The sequence below is a fragment of the Filicampus tigris genome, chromosome 9, assembly GCF_054856515.1.
Source record: "Filicampus tigris isolate MCC_2025a chromosome 9, RoL_Ftig_1.0, whole genome shotgun sequence".
Taxonomy (NCBI): Eukaryota; Metazoa; Chordata; class Actinopteri; order Syngnathiformes; family Syngnathidae; genus Filicampus; species Filicampus tigris.
This window is the reverse complement of record NC_141225.1, coordinates 380,367-407,500: the sequence shown is the minus strand read 5'-3', so window position 1 is coordinate 407,500 and position 27,134 is coordinate 380,367. Positions and strand designations below refer to the sequence as shown.

Genomic DNA, 27,134 nt, shown 5'->3' with positions numbered 1-27,134 from the left:
TTACACCCCTACTATCAAGACATTCTGGTGCAAAAGGTACTATCCTGTGACAGAAAGCTTGGTCACATGGTCTGGCTCATGAAAAAAATACCACATCTGTGAAAGAGGCTTAAATGAGCAGCCTGGAGAAGGCACCCTTCAAACCAGAGAAGGTTCTAGCACTTTTTCATGAAAATTGGGTCAAAATATCTGTCCAGATGCTTTTACGTTTCGTTGACAGTTACAGAAATGGCTAGATTGCGACGACTCTGTCGGGGCGTCTCTGGCTCTGTTGGTATAGCGCGGGTCGTGCATTGACTGAAGGGTCAGGCATTTTGATTCCCTTGACAATGATACCAGGTATATGCTCTTTGCTACCCATTTTCACATTGTGCTTTACAGTATCTTTTAAAAGTTCTATTGAGTCAATACTAAATAAATAAATATTGACATTGGAAATGTTTTGCAAACTTAACTAGCAACAAATAAGTGATTGCTCTTGATGACTCAAACTATTGTGTGATAAGCTAAAAGCCCTTTATGGGATGTGACAAATGAGGTCATTTTGCTCTCTCTCAACTTGAACATTGGTGTGGCAATAATAGGTTGCATCAAGTGGAAATATTTATCAAAATTCCCAAACTCAAGGACACATACAATTGATTTACATGCAAAGGATAATTTCTAAAAGAAAAAAAATGGAATGCCTGCAATGTATTTCTGCTCCTGATAACTGATATAGTAACGTGAGACATGTTTTATTAAAAATATCTATAGGAGATTATGTACACTTGAATATCTCAAAGTTATAAAGTAAAAGGGGAGGCAGGAATATATTTGTGTGATGTTGGTCTTGGAAAGATGAAAAATGTAGTTTTTTTAAAATTCCCCCGTCTCATCTTTTTTTCTCACTGTTAATTATTCAGGAAAAAAAGAAAGTGGGACCCGGTTTCCAGTCCTACAGTTTGTTGCATGCTACAGAAGGAGTTTTCCATTTCGATGGATTTTTAAAATCTTTCCAAGTCTCTGTTTTGCTGTTGCCATGCCTTTCTTTAGCCGCTTAGCTGTAAAGGGAACAAGAGGAGACAATCAGTTAGACAAGTTCATCCATGTGCATGTGGATCACTTTCAAATGTATTAAATCATTAGATAACTCAAAATACAGAAAAATTGCAACAATAGTTTAGGGGGAACTATGGGGTAAAAATAAATATTTTTCACTTTCACTCTGTCATACACTGCCTAACTTAACTAATTGCTAAATTCAGATTTTTGCCACATGTGCAGTTGACAAGCTGATTTACAGTGAAGTGAATAAGTATTTGACCACCCTGCGATTCTGCAAGTTCTCCCACTTCTGGTCTGAAATTTTCCTAATCGGTGCATATCCACTATGAGAGAAAAGAATCTTAAAAAAATAATAATCCAGAAATCACATCGTATGATTTTTTTTTAAAGAATGTATTTGTACGTGAGTGCTAAAAGTAAGTATTTGAACACATGCCAATTAGCAAGAATTCTGGCCATCAAAGTCCTGTTACTCTGTCTTTAAAAAGCCCACTTCCAAATCCAGTTAAATTAGTAGCACATAATTGATGTTGTTAGCTCCATAAAAACACATATGCACCCCACAATCAGTCAGTCTACCATGGGCATGGAGACCTCCACAAGGCTGGAATGGGCTATGGGGCAATTGCCAAGCAGCTTGCTGAAAAATTAAGAGGCTAATGATGATTGTCAGCCTCACTCGGAGTGGGGCTTCATGCAAGAGTACACCTCGTGGGGTTTCAGTGATGTTGAGAAAGGTGAGCAATCAGACCAGAACTACACGGGAGGGGCTGCTCAATGACCTGAAGAGAGGCGGAACCCTGTTTCAAAGGTTACTTCTGGTAATAGAGGTGGGCATTTCGTCCCAGGGAAGGAAGTTCCGGACGGCGGGGACGGAGGACGAAAAATTTTTAAACAAGGACAGACTAAGCAAGGATTTAAGTGGGTTTTCGTCCATACCGGGTCAAGTACCAACAGATGTGTTGTGTTGGGTTCTTTTAAAAAGAAAGATCACTGGTCTCTTCTGCGTTACCACAGAGGCCGCCTTTATGAAATGCCTGCAACAACACTGTAGAGCCCTTTTGTTTTTCTTTTTCATGTGCGTTCCCTGCAGTAACAATGTACTCACAGGCATAGTCTGCCCTCTAGTGGTTCAACACGTGTAACAACAAGGATTACACCACAGGACGCCCATTTCACTGACGACTGACAGAAACATGCCCAGCCTGTCTTGCGTATGTAATCCGCCAATACACTACTTCAGACCGAATGTGAAATCTCACGACGCGCAGCTTGTCTCATGCGTGCTCACCATATTTATATGCGGGAGGGAGTGACTTCACTTTGCTTCAAGCGGACAAGAGGAGGAGCACTCGTTCTACCTCAAAAAAGTTTACACACCGCCATTCAGTCTGGTGACCGACCATGGCTGTGTCGCTAAATGCTACGTATCTTGGTTGACACTTGTAACTTGTGACAGTTGTAAACAATTATTTCCTGTGTGAATAGGAAATTAGCCAGCTAATAAGTTTTAAATAATGTTTATGAATTATGAAACCTCTGCCGTTCGACTCTATCGTACGGTGTCATGCTCCAACACTTTCTTTGTTTCTTTTGGCGGCGGAACAGACATGTGAAATGTAAGGATGTAAGTGCTTTGAAAGGACAAGGATGGACAGGGACAGAGGACGATTATTTTCCAATTAAGGATGAACGATGACAGAAGGTTGCCCAGGTCGTAGACTGAGGACGGTCTGGCAAAATAGGATAAAGTGCCCATCTCTGGTAATACACTAAGTAGGGATTTCACAATGTCCAAATGTCATGGTACGATGTCACACGATATGAAGATCACTATAAGATAATTATCACGATATTGTGGGGAGGTTGGCGATATATAAAAATATCACAATACTGTATAAAAGCTCACAATATTGTAAAACAAAGACCTCATCTTAAAAAAAAACATGACAATATTCTGTTTTTGTACATAATAACAGCATTCACAAATAGGCTTGGCCAGTGCGTTCCTATTGGCTCAGCAACGCAAAGTATCCTGGTCTATATAGTTCACAATGTTGTGTTTGGCTGAAGCAGGCCCACGGAGATGTTGAAAATTATGTGCAGGTTTGACTGATTTATGGGATCTTTATTGGTTAGAACATATTTTGTTCATGTGAGCAATAATGTGTTTAATTTCTGTTTAATTTGGTTGTGTGGGTGTGTGTATGGTTTCTGTTGAACGCGAAATACAAATAAAATAAACATGAGTAGTTGCATGTATATGTCTCTACACAATGATAATTAGCTGTGGTTCTAATTATACATATAGCCCAAATAGTACAGTTAGCATTTCTCTCAATGTATGTAAATGACCTACAATGACTGAACACCTAATACTGAGGCACTTGCTAACGCATGCACATGTTGTAAATTAGGTCAATTTGTGGAGGAACTCAAATGTGTTATGTTGCCCTTCATCTGGTGATTAACATCAAATTAAACTGCACTAATAACCTAACCACCAGAGGGTGCTGGAACTGCACAAATAAACATATTTGCTGATATTAATATCATGACATATCACAAGATGATAAATCATGACAATTTTAATATCACGATTTTGCCGGTATTGTGACATCCCTAACACTGGCTACGTTTACATAGACAAAAATTCTTCAATCTGATCAGAGTTCAGATTAAAATTCTGATTGGATGCACTGTTTTCATGGACACAAAACTATTGATCCAATTAAGACTTGCGTGTTCATACATCACACCAGAAGTAGTAGTAGAAAAAGCCGGTGACGACTTTGGTGTGAACTAAACAGCGCTCCGTCCATTTCTACTTTAAACGTAAGTGTTATTTTGCATATTTTCCTGTTTGCGCTGTTACGTTGTGTTAACACTTCCTAATGGAGTTGCAAATGTACCAGTAGTCTTGTGCCCGCCATGTCTTTCGCTAGCGCTGCTATTTTTTCTCTTCCCAATTTTATTGAATTGTATTATTTATTGAACTTTATTCAACGAAACAACAAACAAAACAACACTCGTTCTGCTTCAAAGCTCTCGGATTTAACAGAAACACTTATAATGACGTCAGAGACATGAGGCAGTAAAGACGGTTTGTTCCAAAATGTCAGAATAACGTGTTTCCATGCGCGTCAATCGGATTACCAATCGGCATAAACTAACTCTGTCTTCCGTAGTAAATTATTGATCGGCATGGGCTTGATCGGGTCAGAATATTCCGAATGAGGTGTTTATATGTAGCAGTTTTATTCTGATCAGGTATTTAATCCAAATAAATGTGTTCATGTAAACATAGCCATTAAAACGTCATGGTTTTAAATGACCCATTTTTGCACCAAAGAAATGGGTCTGGACAGCCTACTCTCAAACCGAACCGTGCAAACAAATTTATTTAAGACATTGAAATCTTTAAACACTCAGCAGCAACAGCCTATGACTCATCTAAGTATTTAAGTTAAAGACAAGTTGCCATTACAGTACATGTATACACTTTTTTTGATGAAAAAAATACATACACTAACAGTTACAATTATTGCTAAATTAAACTCTTTTTATAATGAAAAAAAAATACAGTAAGTTTAAAAAAGTTTTTATGAAGTTATATAAACATTTTAGGCATTGAAGTCTTTGAATGTTCAACAGCATATTGTAACAAATTGGGTTATCTGTGTTGTGGTCGGATTTGTGTTTTGTTGAGTTGGGATGTTTCTGAGGTTCATGAATGCATCATACGGCTAGTGAGAGGAGCAGCGGAGAATGAAGCCGCTTTAAGTGCGCTATTTTAGACGTGCTACCTGCAACATACATGATCTCATGTAGCAATGTTGACACACAACTTTGGGACTTATCCACGTACCTTTCCCCATCGGCGATTTTTACAGGAATGCCAGAATGTTCCCAAACAGGTGACCTCAGTGTACGGGGGGACCTTCGAGCTGGCTTGTTTGCGTATGCCATAATAATGCCATTTATCCCCGCATTTATGATTTATCACGGCTTCTGGCATACTGGCTCCTCTTTTGTGCCACCACTCTCCTCTCCCGCAAGCAACAGTCTACAGCGTCCCTGCGTAAGCTCGCGCTAATAATAAAAACTGATCAGGTAAGCAAGAGGACTGAACCGAACATGCCATACCGAAACGTATTAATACACCCATGTATACTGTTGCACCCCTAATATATATGATATATATCCATCCATCCACCCATCCATTATCTATCCTTATCCTCATAAGGGTCGCGGGCGTACTGGAGCCTATCCCAGCTGTCATCGGGCAGTAGGCGCGATACACCCTGAACTGGTTGCCAGCCAATCGCAGAGACAAACAACTGCACTCATAAGCATACTTAGTGACAATTTAGAGTGATCAATATACCTACCATACATGGTTTTGGAATGTGGGAGGAAACCGGAGTACCCGGAGAAAACCAACGCAGGCACGGGGAAAACATGTGTATATATATATATATATATATATATATATATATACACACACACACACACACTGTCAGGTATAAATAAAAGATTATTTAATCGATCTACAACCATTTTGGTGAGTTTAAAGTTATCTTACAGTAACTTTCTTGTATGCTACATGTGTGAATGTTAGCTAAATGTTACCATCGTAGCTCGGTAGAAATGATGTGTACTAAGCACACAATTAATTTCCTCCAAAGATGAGACTTATACTCCAATGCGACTTGTATATGTTTTTTTTTCTTTTTAATGTATTTCATGGCTGGTGCGACTTGTACTCCGGAGCGACGTATAGTCCGGAACATACGGTAATGTTTGTTATCATCCATTTGATATTTTAACATATTTTGAAAAATATTTAGTCTTTTTGAAAGTTTACAAATGTATACCTTAGTCTGGATGAGTCTTGAAAATTCTCCAATTGTGGGCAGTTGAAAGCACATAAATTGCTGCAAACACAACAACGCAAAGCAAGTTGAAATGTAGCAATTACAACTGGAATGTAGAGGCATTATGTGTGTGTGTGAGTGTGTGTGTGTGTGTGTGTGTTGCAAGCAATTTCACTGATATACTGTAAATAGTGTGTTTTGAGACACTCATAACTGTCTTGTGAGAGGTTTGACAACATCTACAAAGTAGCAAGAACTGGAAGTAAGACTGATGGTGTCTTGACAATCGGCGGCTATGCGTGGGCTAAAAACAATGTGGCATACAAGAGGAATCAAAATACTCACACGGGTTTTGTGCCAACAAAGTAACAGCATTTTTTTTTTTTTTTAAGGAAATGGTCAATTACATACACAAGGTGTTCCACGCAATTAACCAATCGTGGAGCAGGAGGTGTGTCACCCAATCATACTGAGCTGGAGAGCACCCATAGGCCAACACCCCCACTTGCTCTCACCTGAGTCATCTATAATGGGACAATAGAATTATAATATTTTATCAGTTAAGACAAACTAAAGCTAGCACTGCAATGGTTTCTCATGTGTGGAATAATAAATCAAAACATCTAATTTTCTCAACCCTTTTTCTGGTATTCTTTTACATGATTCATTTGAAATAAAAGAAACACAAATATATGACTGCTTGGTCACTTTTTACAATAACGTAGTCTCTCTCCCAAACAAAACCTTTGTAAACCTAACCAACTTGTCTTTGGTCACTAATTTGGTAAACACATCAGCCATCATTTGATCTGTGGGACAATCTTGTAAACAAATGTGTCCATTTAACACAGTTGATCTGATGAAATAGTACTTGATGTCTATGTGTTTACATCTTTGTCTTCGAACTGGGTTCTTTGCGAATGCAATTGTTCCCTGATTGTCCTCGTAGACAATGGGTAGCATAGTTGCAAGCATTCATGTATGTCAGCAACTGATCTAGGTGTAAACACTCTTGGATGGTTGCAGCCAGTGCCATATACTCTGCCTCACATGTGGACAATGGAACTGTTGGTTGCTTTTTGGTCTTCCATGAGACCAATGGGCCTTTCTCATTTAGGGTGACATAATAACCGGTTGTGCAGTCACGGTCTGTGACATCTGCTGCCCAATCAGCATCACTGAAAGCCTGTATTCTCAAATCAGACTGACATTTCATGCAGCACAATACTTTCTCACTGGTGCCCTTTAAGTGTCCTCTGTGGGCTTGTTGAAATACTGGGACAGCTTGCTATGAAACAAAGATCTGGTCTCGTACACATAGCAAGGTAGATGAGGCTCCCAACCACTTCTCTATACAGAGTAACATCATTCATTAAACCTGCATCTTCACTGTATTTGTCTGTTTACAAGGCGTAGATCTAGGTTTACAGTCATGCATGTTAAACCTCTAGCATGTTCTTTACACATTGCTTCTGTGACATTGTTATGCATCCATCACCCTGTTCAAAATCGATACCCAGGAAATGTTTTAATTTGCCCATATCTTTCATCCGGAACTTCTTTGTGAGCATCTCTTTTACTGCATTCAGTGCATTCTCACTACTAGCAGCAATTGCTAAGTCATCAACCCATATAATCATTATTTCTTTTTCATGTTTGTTCTCTCTTGTGTACACACAATGATCAGCTGGGTTTTGCACAAACTTATTTGAGATGAGATATTCATGGAATAAATGGTTCCAATTTCGGCCAGACTGCTTTAGACGATATAATGATTTCTCCAGTTTACACACCAACGTCCCTGTGTCAGATGTCTGCTCATAACCTTCAGGCTGGTACATGTATATCTCACAATTTATTGGCGCATGCAAATAGGCAGTCTTAACATCCATTTGATGAATAATCAAATTTTCATGAGCTGCTTTCTGCATTAACACACGGACACTGGTTGCAACATATCGTGCCATACATTTGTCAGAACCATCAGCATTTTTCTTAATTGCATACGTGCAACGTGGAGACTCCTGTTTGACAATATGCCTGTCATGAGTCTCTTGGTTGGTTTCAGGCCTAGTCACTGGAACTTGCTCTGGGGCAGTTTTTGGACTCCTTGGTCTCATGTCCCTTTGCTTGGATGTGCTTGCTCTATGTGGCATGCCGACGTCGTCATCATCTATGGATAGTTCAGTCTGTGTCTCCTGTTCACTTATAGTTTTTGGCATTAATTTGACCAGTCTCTGCTTCCTCACCTTCCTACTCTAACGACAGAAAATCATGTAGGCTGGGCTTTTCCTATCATATCCTATAAAGAAGCCCTTCTCACTCCTTGGATCTAGCTTTTTCTTATCATGTTTGTAGGCATAGCACTTGGTTCCACACTTCTGCATTCTAGACATGTTTGGACGTCTCCCAGTTAGCATTATGTGGGGTGTTTGTTTTGTGCGGTTGTTAAAACATCTACTTCTCACTACGGATGCAGTTGGCCATAATTTCTTTGGTAGCTTGCTCTCTAAGAGCATACATCTGGCCATGTCAAAGAGAGTCCTAAATTGGCGCTTCGCAGTGCCATTCTGATGTGGTGAATATGGCGATGACGTCTCATGTCTGATACAATTTCTTCTCAATAGCTGTTGGTACTCTTTACTTGTAAATTCAGCACCATTATCTGACCTGATATGTCTGATTCTTCCATAGGGGGCGGTATCTACTATGAACTGCTCTGTTGCTTGCACAGTGTCACTCTTGTTTTTGAGATAATAGAAAAACACAGTGCTAGAATAGTCATCTGTAAATGACAGTGCATACCTGTGCCCATCTATGGATACTGGGTCAATTGGACCCACCAGATCTGTGTGGACTAACTCTAAATGCAGTTTTGGCCCGTGGTTCAGGCTTTCTGTTGAAGCTCTGTACAAACTTTCCTTGAGTGCACACTTCACAGTTCATTTTAGACTTATCCATTTTTCCCTTAATAGTCATGCAATCAACGACATTCTGGAGTTTCTGAACATCATCAATATTACAATGTCCAAGGATTTCATGCCATGTTTTCAAATCAAAACAGCTCTTAGTTTGATCACATTGGTCATTTACAACTGGCAAATATTATAGCCTATTATGTTCGTTATGCCTCTGTGGTGTAGGACGTAATTTCCTTTCCAGAAGATCACCGTAGCCCCGCTCTCAGTGGCTGCTCTCACAGTGAAGATGTTCTGGAGAAATGAGGGAATGTAGAGCGCCCCTTGCAATGTAGTGGTCAGTCTTCTCTCTGCTGTTCATCAAGTGCACCTCCGCATACCCTCTGCGCTCTGCGACTCCTTTGCTCCTGGTGCCATCCGCCAACTCAACGCAGTGCGCCTCCTTGTCACTCAGCCCGGTCACTCCTCGCGCGTCATCCTGGTCCGGCTTCCTTCTGCAGATGGATCCCTGATGTGTCGAGTTCTTGCAGTGGTCACACCACACCTTGCGTTGACAGAACCTTCTCAGAGGTCCTCGGCAGGCCGCAACGGTAGCAAACAGCGTCTGATCGCTGTGCGCTCTGCACGTGCACGCTTTGAGCACCGCAGTCCGACCGGGTTTGCGAACGCATTACATTATCTTCTGATGCGGGAGCGCGCATTTTCTCTGTTTCTTCAAATCTCCTGAGCTTCACTTTGAACTCAGAAAATGTAATTGTCTCATCGCATTGTGTGACATAAATGGCGAAGGGTTTAAATGTCTCAGGCAGCCCTTTCAACACCATAGCAACGAGTAGGCTGTCACTCAAAACCTTGTCTGCTTTTTTCAGTGCCGTTATGGCCCTTTCTGCGCAAATGATATAATCAGTCAGTTTCGCCGCTTGACTTTTGCAGTGTGGTCAATTCAGTGTAAAGACTTATCACTCTTGGCTTTCCTGAACCCGCATAATACTTTCGCAGAATATCGAGGACTTTTCGTCCGTCATCTGGCGCCTCCCGCATTACGAGCAATAAACTTTTATCGTTCAGGAAGTGAATGAGCTCAGCATAAATCTTCGCAGTTTTCTCTATGTCTTCTCTCAACTCTTCCTGTGATGTGGCAAGAGGGAGTTCAATTTCCAACGTGTCTGAGCTTCTGTAGTCGGAGATGTCCCATGAACTTTGCTTCCCATGGTTCAAACTTTTCTTTGTCTCAATCAAACGCCAGTCGCGACAAACACGCACTTCTTTCCTGTTTCGCCATAGTTTCAGCACCCTGGGCCCATAACCTTTTGACAATCGGCGGCTATGCATGGGCTAAAAACAATGTAGGCATACAGGAGGAATCAAAATACTTACACAGGTCTTGTGCCAACAAAGTAACAGCGTTTTTTTTTTGTTTTTTTTTCAAGGAAATGGTCAATTATATACACAAGGTGTTCCACCCAATTAACCAATCGTGCAGCAGGAGGTGTTTCACCCAATCATACTGAGCTGGAGAGCACCCAAAGGCCAACATGTGCTTTCTTTTCTTCCATGTCAATGTTGTCAATGTTATTGTCAATCACTATGCATTATCGAAAGTCATGCCTCTGCTTGTACATCCCTGTCTGTGTGCAAGTTAGTAATGCCACTGTAATGTCAGATTTCATACCACAGCGTCCACACATAGGACACACAAACACACACCCCCCCACCCACCCACACCCACACACAAATCCAACATGTACCATATTTTCTGGACTATAAACCGCACCTTTATGTAAGCCGCACCCACTCTATTTTAAAAAATAATCAAATGAAAAAAACATATACAAGCTGCACCTTTATACAAGCCACACCTATCTACGTCTGATATATCTAAATCTGATATTTATTGCATTTACAGAACAATTTAGAACTGTAAATGTACATGTATGTACCTGAACAGATACTTTCCTAACAATGCCTTTCAACATGGCAGCAAACTTGATTAAAAAAGTGAACAGAACCAAAACAAAACAAACAGTATTTATTTATCTTAATTTCTCCTGTTTGAAATCACAAGTCACCTTAATCATCTTCGCTGAAACCCATGAAGTCATCTTCTTATATGTTGAAAAATGTGATATTTACCATTTACAGAACGATTTTTGTTCATGTATGTACCGGAACAGATTCTTTCCTAACAGTGCCTTTTAACATGGCAGCAACTTTGCTGATTAAAACGGAACAGAACCAAGAGAAAATAAACAGTACTTATCTTCATTTCACTGCCCGCTGCCACTCCAGTTTGTCAGTTAACGTCCATCTTTTATTGCTCTACTTCCACATATCACCTAATGCATAACCTAGTGCTACTACTACTCCAACTGCAGTCACAGCCTGTTACTGGCAATTGTATTGTATTGTATTGTATTGTAATTCTGGTTAAAGTGCCCCTAGCAGTGGAAGAAAAGTCCACAGTATAGCCACAGCCTTATAAAAGCCGCATGGTTCAAAACCTCGGAAAAAACTTTGTGACATTGCCAATGGAGAGTTGAAACAGGGAGTGCTGAAGTATAGTAAATATTTCCCAAATTTGCATATTCCACACTGGCAAAGGACCAATTTGACCATCAAGATTGTCCAGTGAAAAACATCCAGACATAGTGCCCCCAGTGGCGGTTGAGTGTACTGCAGGTAGTACATTCCAGCCACTGCTAATTAATTGAATAAACATTCCTTATTAATGCTACACCTGCAATAGAGACGGCCAAAATCCACTTCTGGCAACAATTGAGTCACCTACAACCTTTGAACCACACAGACATTGTTAGAGCAAGTGCGACACCTAGTGGTGATCGTGGAGGTGGAGCGTCCACGTGTGCCTCAACTTCTCTCTCTCATTCAGAATATGCCCTCGTGAAATGTTCAATGTGATTGGTTTTCCTTCTTACAGGTAACACACAGGCTGTATACAATATCTCTTTTATTGATTCATCATGTGTTTGATTGTGATATGTGGTAATTATTACATTGACATACTGATGCAGTAATAATGTTCTTCGTGTTCTTCGACTTTTGTGATGTTTCTTTTAGAGAATTCCACTTGCTCCTTAGAGATGGTTTTGATGAAGAAAACACAATAGAACATAACTGGTGGCCTGTGACTCCAGTTTTCTCCCACATTCCAAAAACATTCATGGTAGGTTAATTGAACATTCTAAAATGCCCCTGGGTGTGATTGTGAGTGTGCATGTTTGTTTGTCTCTGTGTGCCCTGCGATTGGCTGGCAACAAGTTCAGGGTGTACCCCGCCTGCTGCCCGAAGACAGCTGGGTTAGGCTCCAGCACCTCTGCGACCCTCGTGAGGATTAAGCGGTATAGATAATGGATAATGGTGGCCTGTGCAAAACTCTAAAACATAAGAAAATGGGCCTTTTCCCCACCTTGACCATACAAAGAAAATAGTCGGACACGCCTTGAAGTGGGAGTCAGCGACTTCATTTGCAGGAAAACTTTACTTAAAGGGATCATCCAGTCCATTTTTCAATAACAAGCGACTTTAAATTTTATCAATTTGTTTTGGAGAAATCAATTAAAAACTAATAACTTCAAGAACCCCTCCTGGTAATGAGCAACATGGCTACGACCCCGTCCCGCCAGGGACGGATCACAATTTGAACATCAAAAATCATTGTAAATACGCCGCTAATAATGTCAAAATAACAGGGACCAACTGGTCCCAAACTGTATGTGGACATCTCTACTGAGGCCCACTTCAAGCTCTGAAAATATCACAAAACAATTAGCCTTTCAATGATGACTTCAAAGAGAATGAGGAAGTGAGCACCTTAAGTGCCGTCTCAGCATTACCTTGGCTTACTGGCCAGTTTTGTCATTTTTGCAATTGACTCAGTGCTAGAGTTGGTGTATATGAAATTGGGAATTATATAGAGCTTTGCACATTCCATCCAACACCAAATCTTTGAGTCATGCACCTTTCATTACATCCACCCATTATCCCATGCATCCATCCATTATCCGCGCACGGGGTGAACATGCAAACTTCACACAGGAAAGCCGGGACCAGAATTGAAGCCAGCCAATTGCAGGGCACACAGAAACAAACAAACACAAACACTCACAATCACACCTATGGGCAATTTAGAGTGATTAATCACCCTACCATGCATGTTTTTGGAATGCGGGAGGAAACCGGAGTACCCAAAGGAAAACCCACGCAGGCACGGGGAGAACAAGCAAACTCGGAATCAAACCCCCGACCACTGAACTGTGAGGCAGACACATTAACCAGTTGACTACGTGCCCCCACCATTTATCCCATCTACCATAGTTTCCCTTTCACTTTGTTTTCCCAGTTCGCTGATAGTGTAGTGGTACACACGCCTGAGTTGTGTGCGGGCAGCGTGGGATCGATTCCCGCTCAGTGACAGTGTCTATGTGTGCCCTGCGACTGGCTGGCGACCAGTTCGGGGTGTAGTCTGCCTTCGCCCATTGACGGCTGGGATAGGCTCCAGCAACTTCCCGCGACCCTATATAGGATAAGCGGTTTGGAAGATGACATGACATGACTTTGTTTTCCCTCGTATAGCCAATGATGTCCTCATTCAGTAAAGTTTGCAGTAGTATAGAATCCTGTGTGAATTTTGTGTATGTTAAGGAAATAAATAAAAGGAAATAAGGAAATAAAAGTGTCATATACAGAAATCCAGTGTGAATTGTGGGTGTTTAAATCAAAGTGTGAATGCCTTACAACTTATTCAGTTGTAGCTAAAAGACCTATTTTTCTTAACTTATTTTCTTATTTCATTTTTTTTAATTTATTGCTAAAACATCATAAACAGAGAAAATACAATGGACAGCTCTCCAAAAAATATTCAGTGGGGGAGATTCCATAAACAAGTCAAAATTAAATTCATGTTGTCTACTGAGGTGTGTGCCATATGATGATAATAGTAGTCGAGAGCTGATAAATAACTACCACATTCCTACAGTCGTACCCTCTTGTCGCGCTTATAGCTGATATAGGTACAATACAGGACCCAGGCATCAAAATCTTATTAATACTACGACTAGGAATCCTGTTATGGGCAAGAATTCGGATAAACCTATTTTATTGAAACTCGGTCTGTTTAATATTAGATGACTCTTTTCGAAAGCCCTGCTAGTTAATGACCTCATAAGAGACCATAATCTTAACGATTGGGCTTTGCGAGACCTGGTTAAAACCTGATCATTTTATACCGTTAAATGAGGCCTCCCCTCCAAACTTCATTAGTGTACATGTTGCACGCCCTCATAAGAAAGGTGGGGGTGTAGCCCTTATTTATGAATCTGATCTCAAACTTAGCCCGCATTCCAGCTTTAAAATATTTGAAGTCCTCAATAGCGATCTACAGCCGTTTTTTCTTGCAATTATTTACCGTTCCCCACGGCTCGTACGCTGGATTTTTAGATGAGTTCTCTGAATTTTTGGCTGATTTGGTAACTCATGGAGATAATACAGTGATTATGGGTGACTTTACCATTCATATGAATATCCTGTCGGAAACATTTACAGTGGTTTTTCAGACAATAATTGATAGTTTTGGTTTCACGCAGATAATTGACGAAGCGACCCATAAAAATGGTAATACTTTAGATTTGGGATCAACCTGAGGTTTAGAATTCTCAAATGTAATGGTATTACCATATACTACTGTTATGTCTGACCATTACTTTATCAAGTTTGAAGTCTGGGCTCATTACCATTGTCCTGACCACAATCAAAGCTATAGCAGCCGAAATATTAGTTCTTCAACCAGTGCTGCGCTTTCTGAGCTACTGCCTCTGGCAACTGCTTCCTTTCCGAGCTATATTGGTTCGATTGACAATCTCACAAATGATTTTAATGCTGCTTTGTTAAAAGCGCTTGACTCCGTAGCACCATTAGGACCTAAAACTTGTCCGAAGCAGCCTACTCCGTGGTTTACAGAGGAAACCCACTCACTTAAACAATCGTGTAGGAAGCTAGAGCGCAAATGGCGTGCGACTAAACTTGAGGTACAATACAATACAATTTTATTTATATCGCACATTTCATAACAGCTAGGGCTGTAAAAGCACTTTACAATACAATAGATAAAACAAGAACAATAAAAGGTTGTGGTACATGTATTAATAAATACATACATGAATAATATATAAAATATAAATAAATAAAGCCAAAATTGACAAAAAACACTATATACAATTGACACCGGAAAAGAGCCGAAAAATTCAGGTCTGATCAAAAGGAATGGTGTGATAGCTTACTATTATACAAAGAATCACTCACTTTAGCCTAAACTAATTATTTCTCCAGATTAATTGTTCTAAATAAAAACAATCCTAAATATTTATTTGATACTATGGCAATGCTAACACAACAGCTGCCAACCTCCAATAGCTCCTCCCATTCAGTTCATGACTTCATACAATTCTTTACGCAGAAGATTGAGTGCATTCGGGACATCGCTCCTAAAACCCTGTTGAATTCTGCGAATGTTAGCAGGGCTGATAATTGTCTGACAACCCTATCTCTTTTTAGAATAGTATCTCTTGAAAGCCGACAAAATTAGTTGGTGCGGCAAAACAGACAACTTGTGTGCTCGACCCGATTCCTGGTAAACTCATCAAATAATTGTTTACAACCTAGGGTCCTCCGACTTAAATATGATTTATGACTCACCTCGGGCACTGTACCACCAGCTTTTAAGACTGCTGTTATTCGACCTCTGCTTAAGTGGCCAAACTTGATCCGGAGAACCTCAGTAATATATAGTAATATAGGCCGGTTTCAAATCTCCCGTTTATTGTGAAAATTCTCGAAAGAGTCGTAGCGCAACAGCTTAGTGACCATATGGCTGCTAATAATCCATTTGAAATTCTTCAGTCAGGATTTAAAGCCCTTCACTCTACTGAGACAACTCTTGCTAAAGTGACTAATGATCTTCTCCTAGCTATGGACTCCAACACATCATCAATACTACTTTTACTCGACTTTAGTGCAGCTTTTGACACTGTTGATCATAACATACTATAAGAACGTTTTGAAGTATGTGTTGGTATCTCATGCTCAGCACTTTCTTGGTTTAATTCACTTTCTCAGAGAGGATGCACCGTGTAATTCATCGCAATGCGACTTCTGAATTTTGTAAAGTTACATGTGGCGTCCCGCAGGGATCCGTACTAGGACCCCTATTGTTTAGCATCTACATGCTTCCGCTTGGTGATATTATACGAAAAAATAACATTAGTTTTTACTGTTATGCTGATGACCCAATTATATATGCTGTTCGAGATAACAAACCCAGCTAATTGCTGTTATTTAGAGGTGTGCCTTGCCGAGATTAAACAATATATGTCTCTCAATTTTTTGCTTTTTAACTCAGATAAAACTGAGATGTTGATTATTGGCTCTGCTCGTCATCGGCACCTATTTATTTCAGGGGACCATTGGGCCCCTGCTCACTTGACCGATGTTATATTCCTGCAGCACTTCATTTGATTAACTTTCACACATTATTTTAACAAACACTGTATAGTATCATAATGTCTGGTAAATGTTGCCCACTCTGCATCCATTGCAGCCTGATTATCCTGGAAGGAGGATTCCCCCATCTGCGCTCCCTTCTCAATGTTTCTCATTTTTCCCCAGATGTTTTTTTTTAGTTTTTCCTTGCCCTCCTGAGGGTTAGGATCAGGCGATGTCGTGTATATGCTGTCAGCATGTGAACCCCTTGAGACTTTCCTGTGATTCAGGGCTATACAAACAAATTTTGACTTGACTTTGACTCTATATACCCATATATACAGGTACTGACAGTCTCTTCAATACATTCAATACAAGTGTAAAATGATATCCTGTGAAGACATCATTGTGGGAAGGCGAAGACCTTCACACATATGTTATTTCTACACTTTAAACTTATTGCGTGAAGGCGAAGGCCTTCATACATGTTATTCCTGCAGTTTATTATTATCATTCCACTCCACTTTTTTGGCGTGCGACTCCTTCCACATTTTTCACCTGATTCACTTCATTCAAGTTTCAAAACATTCAGAAAATTCATGCCTTCCGAGGTAGTTTTTTTTTTGTACGTTCCCCAAATTTACCATTTCCCCAATATTTCTCATTTTTCACCACCCAAAAAACCCATTCATTTCCAATGGCACTTTCTACATTTCCCATTTCCACCATTCCAATTTCAAATGCTATTCAATACACCCACAATTCCTACTTCCCAAAAATTCAACTTATTCACCCATAAAAACCCCACAAAATTCCACCATTCATTCCCATTGCCATATTCAACAATTCACATTTACATCATTCCAATTTGAAATTCACAACATTCATTTCATTCGACTCATATTGGTCAAGCTTTTCAACACACCCCAAATTCGAATTTCCCACACATTCAACTCATTCACTCTTAAAAAAAACACAAAAACTATTCATCATTCATTTCCATTGGCACATTGAACTTTTCACATTTAAACCATTCCAATGTCCACAAATTCAAGTTCAACTCATTCAGCTCACATTCAACTCATTCAGCTCACGTTCAACTTTTCAACACCCCCAAAATTCCTACTTCCCACACATTCAAGTCATTCACCCTTAAAAAAAAAACAAAAATCAACTATTCCCCATTCATTTCAAATAGTACATTTAACTTTTCAAATTTACAGCATTCCAAATTCTAAAAATTCAAGTCATTCAACTCATTCAGCTCACATTCAGCATTTCAACACCCCCAAAATTCCTAATTCCCACACATCCAACTCATTCACCCTTAAAAACCCACAAAAATTCTACTATTAACCATTCATTTCCATTGGAACAATAGACTTTTCACATTTACACCTTCCCAATTTCCACAAATTCTACTCATTAAACTCATTCAACTCACATTCAGCTTTTCAACACCCCCAAAATTCGTACTTAAAAAAGCCACACAATTTCACCATTCATTTCCAGTGGACCAGTGTTATTGCCCGTTGATCTCCTCAGTGCAGCGACCATCTTGGACAGGGACAGTAGCTAGACTGGGGATACTCACCCCGAGGTCTCCACAGTGTGGCGGCCATCTTGGACAGGGACATTAGCTTGACTGGAGATACCCACCCCGAGGTCTCCCCAGTGCGGCAGCCATCTTGGACAGAGACATTAGCTAGACTGGGGATACTCACCCCGACGTCTCCACAGTGCAGCGGCCATCTTGGGCAGGGACATTAGCTAGACTGGGGATACTCACCCCGAGGTCTCCCCAGTGCGGCGGCCATCTTGGGAAGAGACATTAGCTAGACTGGGGATACTCACCCCGAGGTCTCCCGAATGCCGCGGCCATCTTGGACAGGGACATTAGCTAGACTGGGGATACTCATCCCGAGGTCTCCCCACTGCGACAGCCATCTTGGACAGGGACATTACCTAGACTGGGATACTCACCCCGAGGTCTCTACAGTGCGGCGACCATCTTGGGCAGGGACATTAGCTAGACTGCGGATACGCACCCTGAGGTCTCCCCAGTGTGTCAGCCATCTTGGACAGGGACATTCAAATCATTCAACTTCATTCCAATGCATTCCACAGATTCCATTCAGCCTTCACACGCAATTTCTCAAGAAATTGCATTCTCTATTTGTGTGAAAACGAAGGCCTTCACATATGTTATTCCTTAGTTTATTATTTTTATCATTCCACTTTTTAACTTTTTTTTTGGTGTGCTACTCCTTCCACATTTTTCACCCGATTCACTTCATTCAAGTTTCAAAACATTCCGAAAATTCGAGCCTTCCGGGGTAGTATTTTTTTTTGTTCCCCAAATTTACCGTTTCCCCAATAATTCCCATTTTTCACCCCCAAAAAAAACAACATTCATTTCCAATGGCACTTTCAACATTTCCCATTTCCACTTTTCCAATTACAAATTCACAAGATTCAACTCATTCAACTAACATTTGTAAAGCTTTTCAACACACCCACAATTCCTACTTCCCAAAAATTCAACTTATTCACCTGTAAAAACCCCACAAAATTCCACCATTCGTTCCCATTGCCATATTTAACAATTCACATTTACATCATTCCAATTTGAAATTCCCAACATTCATCTCATTCAACTCATATTGGTCAAGCTTTTCAACACACCCCAAATTCCTATTTCTCACACATTCAACTTATTCACCCTTAAAAAACACAAAAATTCAACTATTTACCATATATTTCCATTGGCACATTCAATTTTTTACATTCACACCATTCCAATGTCCACAAATTCAAGTCATTCAACTTATTCAGCTCACATTTACCTTTTCAACACCCCCAAAATTTCTACTTCCCACACTTTCAACTCATTCACCCTTAAAAAACCCACAAAAATTCAACATTCATTTCCTGTGGCATATTTACCCCGAGGTCTCCCCAGTGCGGCCGCCATCTTGGTCAGGTACATTAGCGAGACAGGGGATACTCACCCCGAGGTCTCCCCAGCCAGTGCGGCGGCCATCTTGGGAAGGGACATAAGCCAGACTGGGGATACTCACCCCGAGGTCTCCCCAGTGTGGCGGCCATCTTGGGCAGTGTCCCCTAGTGACCCAAATGACCCTAAAATGAACCGGAAGTTACCTAAATGACCCGTAAATGAACCGGAAGTAACCCAAATGACACGGAAGTGACCCAAGTGACCCAGAGTGACCACGAAGTGACTCCCAAGTACCTGTCACATTCAGTAATGGCACATTCAACATTTACACCATTCCAATTTCAAATTAACATTCAGCTCATTCAACTCAAATTCCACTATTAACCATTCACTTCCATTGGAAGATTCAACTTTTCATATTTACACCTTCCCAATTTCCACAAATTCAAGTCATTCAATTTATTCAGCTCACATTCAGCTTTTCAACACCCCCAAAATTCCTACTTCCGACAGGTTCAACTCATTCACCCTTAAAAAACCCACAAAAAAAATCAACTATTTACCATTCATTTCCATTGGCAGATTTAACTTTTAGCATTTACACCGTTCCAATTTCCACAAATTCAAGTCATTCAACTCATTCAGCTCACATTCAGCTTTTCAACACACCCAAACTTCCTACTTCCCACACATTCATCTCATTCACACTTAAAATACCCACAAAAATTCAACTATTTACCATTCATTTCCATTTGCACATTCAACCTTTCACATTTACACCTTCCCAATTTCCACAAATTCAAGTCATTCAACTCACATCCATCTTTTCAACACCCCCAGAATTCCTATTTCCCACACATTCAACTCATTCCACACAATTTCACCATTCATTTCCAGTGGACAGGTGTTATTGCTCCTTGGTCTCCCCAGTGCAGCTGCCATCTTGACAGGGACATTAGCTAGACTAGGGATACTCACCCCTAGGTCTTCCCATTGCGGCGTCCATTTTGGACAGGGACATTAGCTACACTGGGGATACTCACCGTGAGGTCTCCCCAGTGCGGCGGCCATCTTGGGCAGGGACATTAGCTAGACTGGGGATACTCACCCCGAGGTCTCCCCAGTGCGGCCGCCATCTTTTTGACAGGGACATTAGCTAGACTGGGGATACTCACCCCGAGGTCTCCCCGGTGCGGCGGCCATCTTGGACAGGGACATTAGCTAGACTGGGGATGCTCACTCCGACGTCTACTCAATGCGGAGGCCATTTTGGGGGAGGACCCAAAATCAACCGGAAGTGACCCAAATGACCTGGAAATGTACTGGAAGTTACCCAAATGACCCGAAAATTGACCAGACGTGACCCAAATGACCCGGAAATGGACCGGAAGTGACCCAAATGACCCGGAAAGGAGCCGGAAGTTTTTTTTTCCCTTCTAATATTTTATGTCCTCCTCATTCCAGGCTATTCTTTATAATTTGAGGTCATTCAACTTCATTCAGTATCATTTCAACGCATTCCACAGTTTTTCATAGAGGTCATTCAACTTCATTCAGTATCATTCAACTTCATTCAATTTAATTCCACTTTATTCAACTTCATTAAGTATCATTCAAATTCATTCAGTATCATTCGACTCTATTCCACTTAATTAAACTTCTTTCAACTTTATTCAACTTCATTCCACTTTATTCAAGTTCATTCAGTATCATTCAACTTTATTCCACTTTATTTAACTCCATTCAACTTCATCCCAACACATTCCGCAGTTTCTTTTTAGCTTCCTTCGCCTTCACATCGAGTCTTACATTACAACATAAATAATCCATTTCAATCAGAGTTCATTAATGGCTTCAATTTTACATCTCAAGTTGACTGAGACTCTCTCCCAAACATATATACTACATATAATCAACCCATTCATTTATGGTCGATATGACTCTCATCAACCACTTCTAAGTCAAAGCATTCTTGCTCGCTATGAACAGTATTTTCCATAATTATTTTTTTCCCTTTTCCCACGCTTAAGATCTCCTAGGTCATTATTTTTTTATCCGTACCATCATCATCGGCTTTATAAAACATGTCCTGAATTTCGTTGCTAGATGTTGCATCTTCCCTGAAATTGTTCTTCCTAATGAAATCTGTAATTTGTAGATACTGTATCTAAAATAATCTTGATTTTGCATGTTATATTTGTTCTTAAGATCTTGAAAGCTCCACATCGTATTTTTATTCTTATTATTTTATTTTATTTTATTTTTTTAGAAATGAAGAATATGCTGTTAGATTATTTGAAGAACAACCTTTGAATCTGTTATCATATTTGCTGGGTGGAAATTTTGGATCCTACGCACACCACTTTAACCTTTCAACCTAACCTTGTGTTATTTAATTAGACCCCTCCCTGTCTGTAAAGGATTTGTTAGAAAATGGTTATCAAGGTCTGTCAAATGATTAACTAATGAATTAACTCCTACTGTATCCCTTTCCATCTAGAGCTATAACTTGGTTTACACCACCCAATCAATGGTCTTAAGTGAGCAGCTCTATATTTATCAAATAGACAAGGAAGGCACAATCTGTCCAACAGTACAACAGAAGAAGACGCTGGAGCACAAAAAAAAGAAGAAAAAGACTTTAGTGAAGAAGAGTAGGTGCAATAATAGCCACAATTTAAGAGTCTCACACTAAATTTCCAGCCCAGACAATCACAAAATGCCCTGTAGTTAGTGTTAATGAGTCTGATTCCGCTGCCACAACAGACTTAGGCAAATATCTCGTTCAGGCAACTGGTTAGCTCAGGGCTCCTAACGTTTGATGATAAGACAGGAAATTACTGGGCTTGGAAGGCATCCTTTCTGAATGCAGTAGAGGGACTCCATCTATGGCCAATCTATGGCCATGAAATTAAATGTGGGGTTCCTCAAGGTTCGATTTTAGGCCCCCTACTTTTTAATCTTCATATGCTTCCCCTCGGGGATGTCATCAGGTGACACGGCATCAGCTTTCACAGCTATGCTGATGACACGCAGCTGTATATTGCCGTTTCTCCTGATGACACAGGACCCATTGATACCCTTTTAAATTGCATTTTAGATCTCAAGTCATGGATGGCAGATAATTTCCGACAGCTCAATCAGGACAAAACTGAGGTTTTAGTTATCGGTCCCGAAGGTCAGAGAGAGAAGCTTTTACCAAAACTACACATTTTTAATCCCTCACATTGTGTGAAGAACCTTGGCGTCATTTTTTACTCTGAGCTCAGTTTTATTCCTCATATTGAAAATGTAACCAAGATTGGTTTTTATCACCTTGAGAATATCGCCAGAGTCCGCCCGTTTCTCTCTCAGGCTAACACGGAAGTGCTGATGCATGCTTTTATTTCCTGTCGTTTAGATTACTGTAATGCCCTGCTCTCTGGCCTCCCGAAAAAGAACATTTCACCACTGCAACTACTGCAGAATTCAGCCGCTCGGGTGCTGACGAGAACCAGAGGGCGGGAGCACATTAAATGTTGCATTTTTATGTATGAAAAGTGCTATATAAATAAAATGTGATTGATTGATTGATTGAAGAGAGGAGTTTCACCTCCTTTCCTTTTGAAATTGCTGCATTGGCTCCCTGTGTGTTTCAGGATCGATTTTAAAGTACTTTTATTAGTTTATAAATGTGTTAATGGTCTTGGGCCATCTTATTTATCTGATCATACCAGCCCTCGCGGATCCTGAGGTCCTCTGGCGCCGGCCTTTTATTTATTCCAAGGGTGAGGACCAAAATGCATGGCGAGGCTGCATTCAGCCGTTTTGGTCCTCACCTTTGGAATAGCCTGCCAGAGGACGTCAGGTCTGCAGAGACTGTTGATATTTTTAAGAGGATGGTCAAGACACACCTTTTTAGTTTGGCTTTCAACAACTTTTAAATAATTTATCTTTTCTTTTGATTGAAGATAATTTTTTTTTTTTTCTACTTATCTATGTTTTGCTTTGAATGTTTTAAAGCACTTTGAGTTAAATTTTTATGTATGAAAAGTGCTATATAAATAAAATGTGATTGATTGATTGATTGATTGAAGAGAGGAGTTTCACCTCCTTTGCAAATCGCTTGGTCCCTAATCATCCAACCTAGCACTGACGGTCTTTGGCAAAAATGGAATTATTTGAGATCTTCAACATTAACACAGGCACAAAGGTCTACACTTGAAAAACCTGGTCAGGTGTAGAAGAGACATAGGCAAGCCAACTGGTTCATAATAGAGTCTTTGATAGCAACACCAGTGTCCAGTTTCCCACCTTAATCGAGTGTGACATGCTCCCAGATGATTGATTTGAGATCCTGACACCAGAGATTGCAAGGGGTCATTGATAGTGTAGAGGTACACACGCCCGAGTTGTGTGCGGGCAGCGTGGGATCAATTCCCGCTCAGTGATGGTGTCTGTGTGTGTGCCCTGCTAATAGGGTTGCGTCAGGAAGGGCATCCGGCGTAAAATGCAAATCACTGATGCGCATCGTGCCTGCACTTGATTCGCTGTGGCGACCCCTAGGGGACAAGCCGAAAGGATAACAACAACACCAGAGATTGCAAGGCACCACACTCACTGCTAGCATCTGGCAGACAAGTTCCCAGAATTGGATCGAAATGCTTCTATACTAGTTTTTCTCAGCTGTGACATACTCAAGAGTGCACAAGGGCAGAGAACACTACAACAACCCTCATGACACCTCATATGCCTAACGCTTTGACATCACATAACAGGTGAAGTCTGCCTAGGGGGTGTTCACATCCCAAACCATGTCAGTGTTTACCGCACCACAGTGTTGAACAATGGTCGCACATCTCTCTTCAGACTGTTGCTCAAACTCACTCAATGTCATAGAAAAGATTCTTAAAACTGAATAATTCATGTAATTCATTGAACATGGACAGCTTGAGTGACTTAGCTGAAAATGATGGTCTCAGGAAAAATTGTTCATGATAATCCCGCCTGATGACAAACACGTCTTCCACGTCAGTGAACGATGAACTGTTCCTCGAGATAATGGATAAGCAAATGTTTGAGATGAGTCCAACAGCTGGGTGGCACCACTACCATTCAAACCAAATAAGTGCAGACTACCTAACAACCAAAACCAAGCAGTTCAACATACTCTCCATTTTCAGGCTTGCACCATTCTCGCAAACCAATTCAAATACATTTATTAATTACCTCTAGTGCCATGAACAATGTCTTGTTGAGTGGCATTGATATGAACAACACACTTATCGAGGTCCTCCTACGGTTCCGCAAAGAACCTGTAGTAATTTCTGCAGACATAGAACATATGTTCTATTGTTTTGTAATTGGTGAAGATCACCATAACTTTGTCTGTTTACTGTGGTACCGATAAGGTAACGATCCAACCAAACAATCAGAGAGGACAGGCTGACTGTACACGTGTTTGGAAATAGTCATTCTCCCGCCATAGTGATATATGGCCTCCGGAGTGCAATGCAGGTCACACAAGAGGACTACAGCGAAGAGACCAAACAGACTAAACACAATCCGAAAAAACTTCGACGTTGACAACAGGCTGGCTGACTTTCCCCTCACACATCAAAGCCATCCAGACTCTGAAAAAACATGAAATAAATGCTTTCCGACTCAAACATAGAATCCAACAGTGCTGTTGTAATGGGAGAATTCCTGTCGGAAGAATGGGCAAAAGATCTGAAAAACCTTGACCTTGGAGCTGAGCCCCTACCACTAGATTAGGCTTGGAAATTGACAGTTTCACTTGTCTAATGTCACATGAAGACTAGCTGTTCACAAGAAGGGGCCTTCTCTCAACTGTTAACAGCTTATATGACCCCCTTGGTTTTGCAGCCCCCATCATTATGGAAGGCATCTCATCCGTGAACAGTGCACAGAGAACTGTGAATGGGACAGTCCACTGCCACCAGATAAAGAGGCACAGTGGAAATCTTGGAAAAACTCGCTCATTGAACTTTAGAAACTACAAATCCAGACAGTATGTGAACATATCACTCTAGTCTAACTGTCAGAGGGAGATGTTTCTTTGCAGACGCTTCCATATTGTCGCGTACCTTCCAGCTATTGACAACAAATGTCATGTTCATCGGGGTTCTGCATGGCCAAGTCGAAATCAGCTCCCAGACAACTTCACACAGTACCTCATTTGGAGCTGTGCACTTCTGTTCTGGCAGTAGAGCTGGCTGACATGCTACTAGAGGAACTTGGAACAATGAAATTCACAAAGCGAAATACAACACTGACAGTCGATTAGTCTTAGGCTAAATCAACAACACAAGTCAAAGACTTTACGTCGACGCCGCTAATCGCATTGCTCGCATCAGAAAGTCATCTAATCCTGGCACTTTGTAGGCACAGAAAGAAATCCTGCCGATCATGGAACACGTCACATAACAGCTTCTCTACTAAGCGTTACAAACTGGCTTACCGGACCCAACTTCCTAATGAAAAATGATGGAGAGCACCCTGCACAACCAGACAACTTTGGGCTTGTTAAGACCATCAAAGATGCTGAAGTTCGGCCACAAGTTTCTACTTTGAATTCCTTTCCAAAAGATGGACGACATTATGAAGGACTGAATGGATTCCTTCTTTTGAAGGTATTTATTCATATTCGGTATAAAAGGTTAAGGTCAGGACTGACATAGGGCTTTCATCAGTAATTCACAGTCCGTGATTGGTTTACTTTAAGCAATTTTATGTAGTGCAATTCATACAGAAGGTGTGTTTTTATGTGGTATTTGTTCAATCAGCACTTAAAACACTTAACAACAAAGAACTAAAAAAAATACACAGTACAGAAATAAAAGACAGCCTACTAAAAGTGCTAAAACAAAAATATATTTTTAAATTGTTTTTAAAACAGCTCAATTGTAAGCATGTTGTAAAAAAGTGTATATATAAATATGTTCTATGTGCCCCACTAGTCTAAACACGGTATTCTGATTTATAGTGTGAATAAGAATTGAGCAGCAAAAGCCACCCATTTTCATCCACCTCAGGAGCTGTCCATTTGCCACTTGCTGTCAATTGAAAATTAAATCAAAGTTGCCCACGGCTCACCTGTTGTCTGGGTTTGATCATGTGACGTTCACAAGCGAGGAACCTGGTTGAAAATGTGCACACACCATTGAAGCGCTGCACTAAACCCACTCGGTGCATTTTGGCAAAGGAGACTGTATTTAATCGAGTGGGACAAGTGGAATTATAAATGCTGCTCAATACTGTTGCAAAACACATAACATATATGGATGGTTGGATCTCGAACTATAAAGCTATCGCAAGCTTTAAACGTGGAAAAGTATTTATCGTGTGTGTGAAGGTGGGCTGATCACTCTTGGATCACTTGCAATGTAACAGGCAGATGCTTGGAATTGAATTGTCTTATTGCTTGCAATACATTAAACCTGTGTGGTTCAAACAGTGAGGATGCTTGCAGGAGTAAACTGACATCTCTCACATTCAGTGAAACAAGAGAGACATTGAAATGCAGTCGGACATTTTAAAACCAGAAAGAAAAATGTCCATCAATAAATTAAACATTATAACAAAACATCTAAACAATGTGGGCTTTGTATTATTTCTTACAATCTTACATATCAAGAAGAATGCTGGGGGTCAATCTCTTTGTTATTTTACTTAATTACAATTAATGGTCGGGCGGCACGGTGGTCGACTGGTTAGCACGTCCGCCTCACAGTTCAGAGGTCGTGGGTTGAATCCCAGCTCCGACCTCCCTGTGTGGAGTTTGCATGTTCTCCCCGTGTGTGTGGGTTTTCTCCGGGTACTCCAGTTTCCTCCCACATT

General features: G+C 40.6%; 1 protein-coding gene and 1 pseudogene across 2 annotated transcripts in view; one reads left to right on the top strand and one right to left on the bottom strand.

Annotated features, from left to right (window-relative positions):
• Positions 1–590: 590 nt before the first annotated feature.
• The window catches only part of phf2 (PHD finger protein 2), a 271,699-nt gene continuing 245,155 nt past the window's right edge, over positions 591–27,134 (bottom strand). Inside the window, exons 22-23 of one of the 2 annotated variants that reach the window (XM_086041365.1) lie at positions 5,925–5,984; positions 591–1,043 (exon numbers count right to left, since the gene is read on the bottom strand). In XM_086041365.1, coding sequence (XP_085897491.1) covers positions 5,926–5,984 — 59 coding nt within the window. In that variant the 3' untranslated portion in view covers positions 591–1,043; position 5,925. The remainder of the gene's footprint in view (positions 1,044–5,924; positions 5,985–27,134) is intronic. The other variant, XM_086041364.1, reaches the window with a different exon arrangement.
• Positions 13,931–25,287, top strand: LOC147141599 (uncharacterized; annotated as a pseudogene).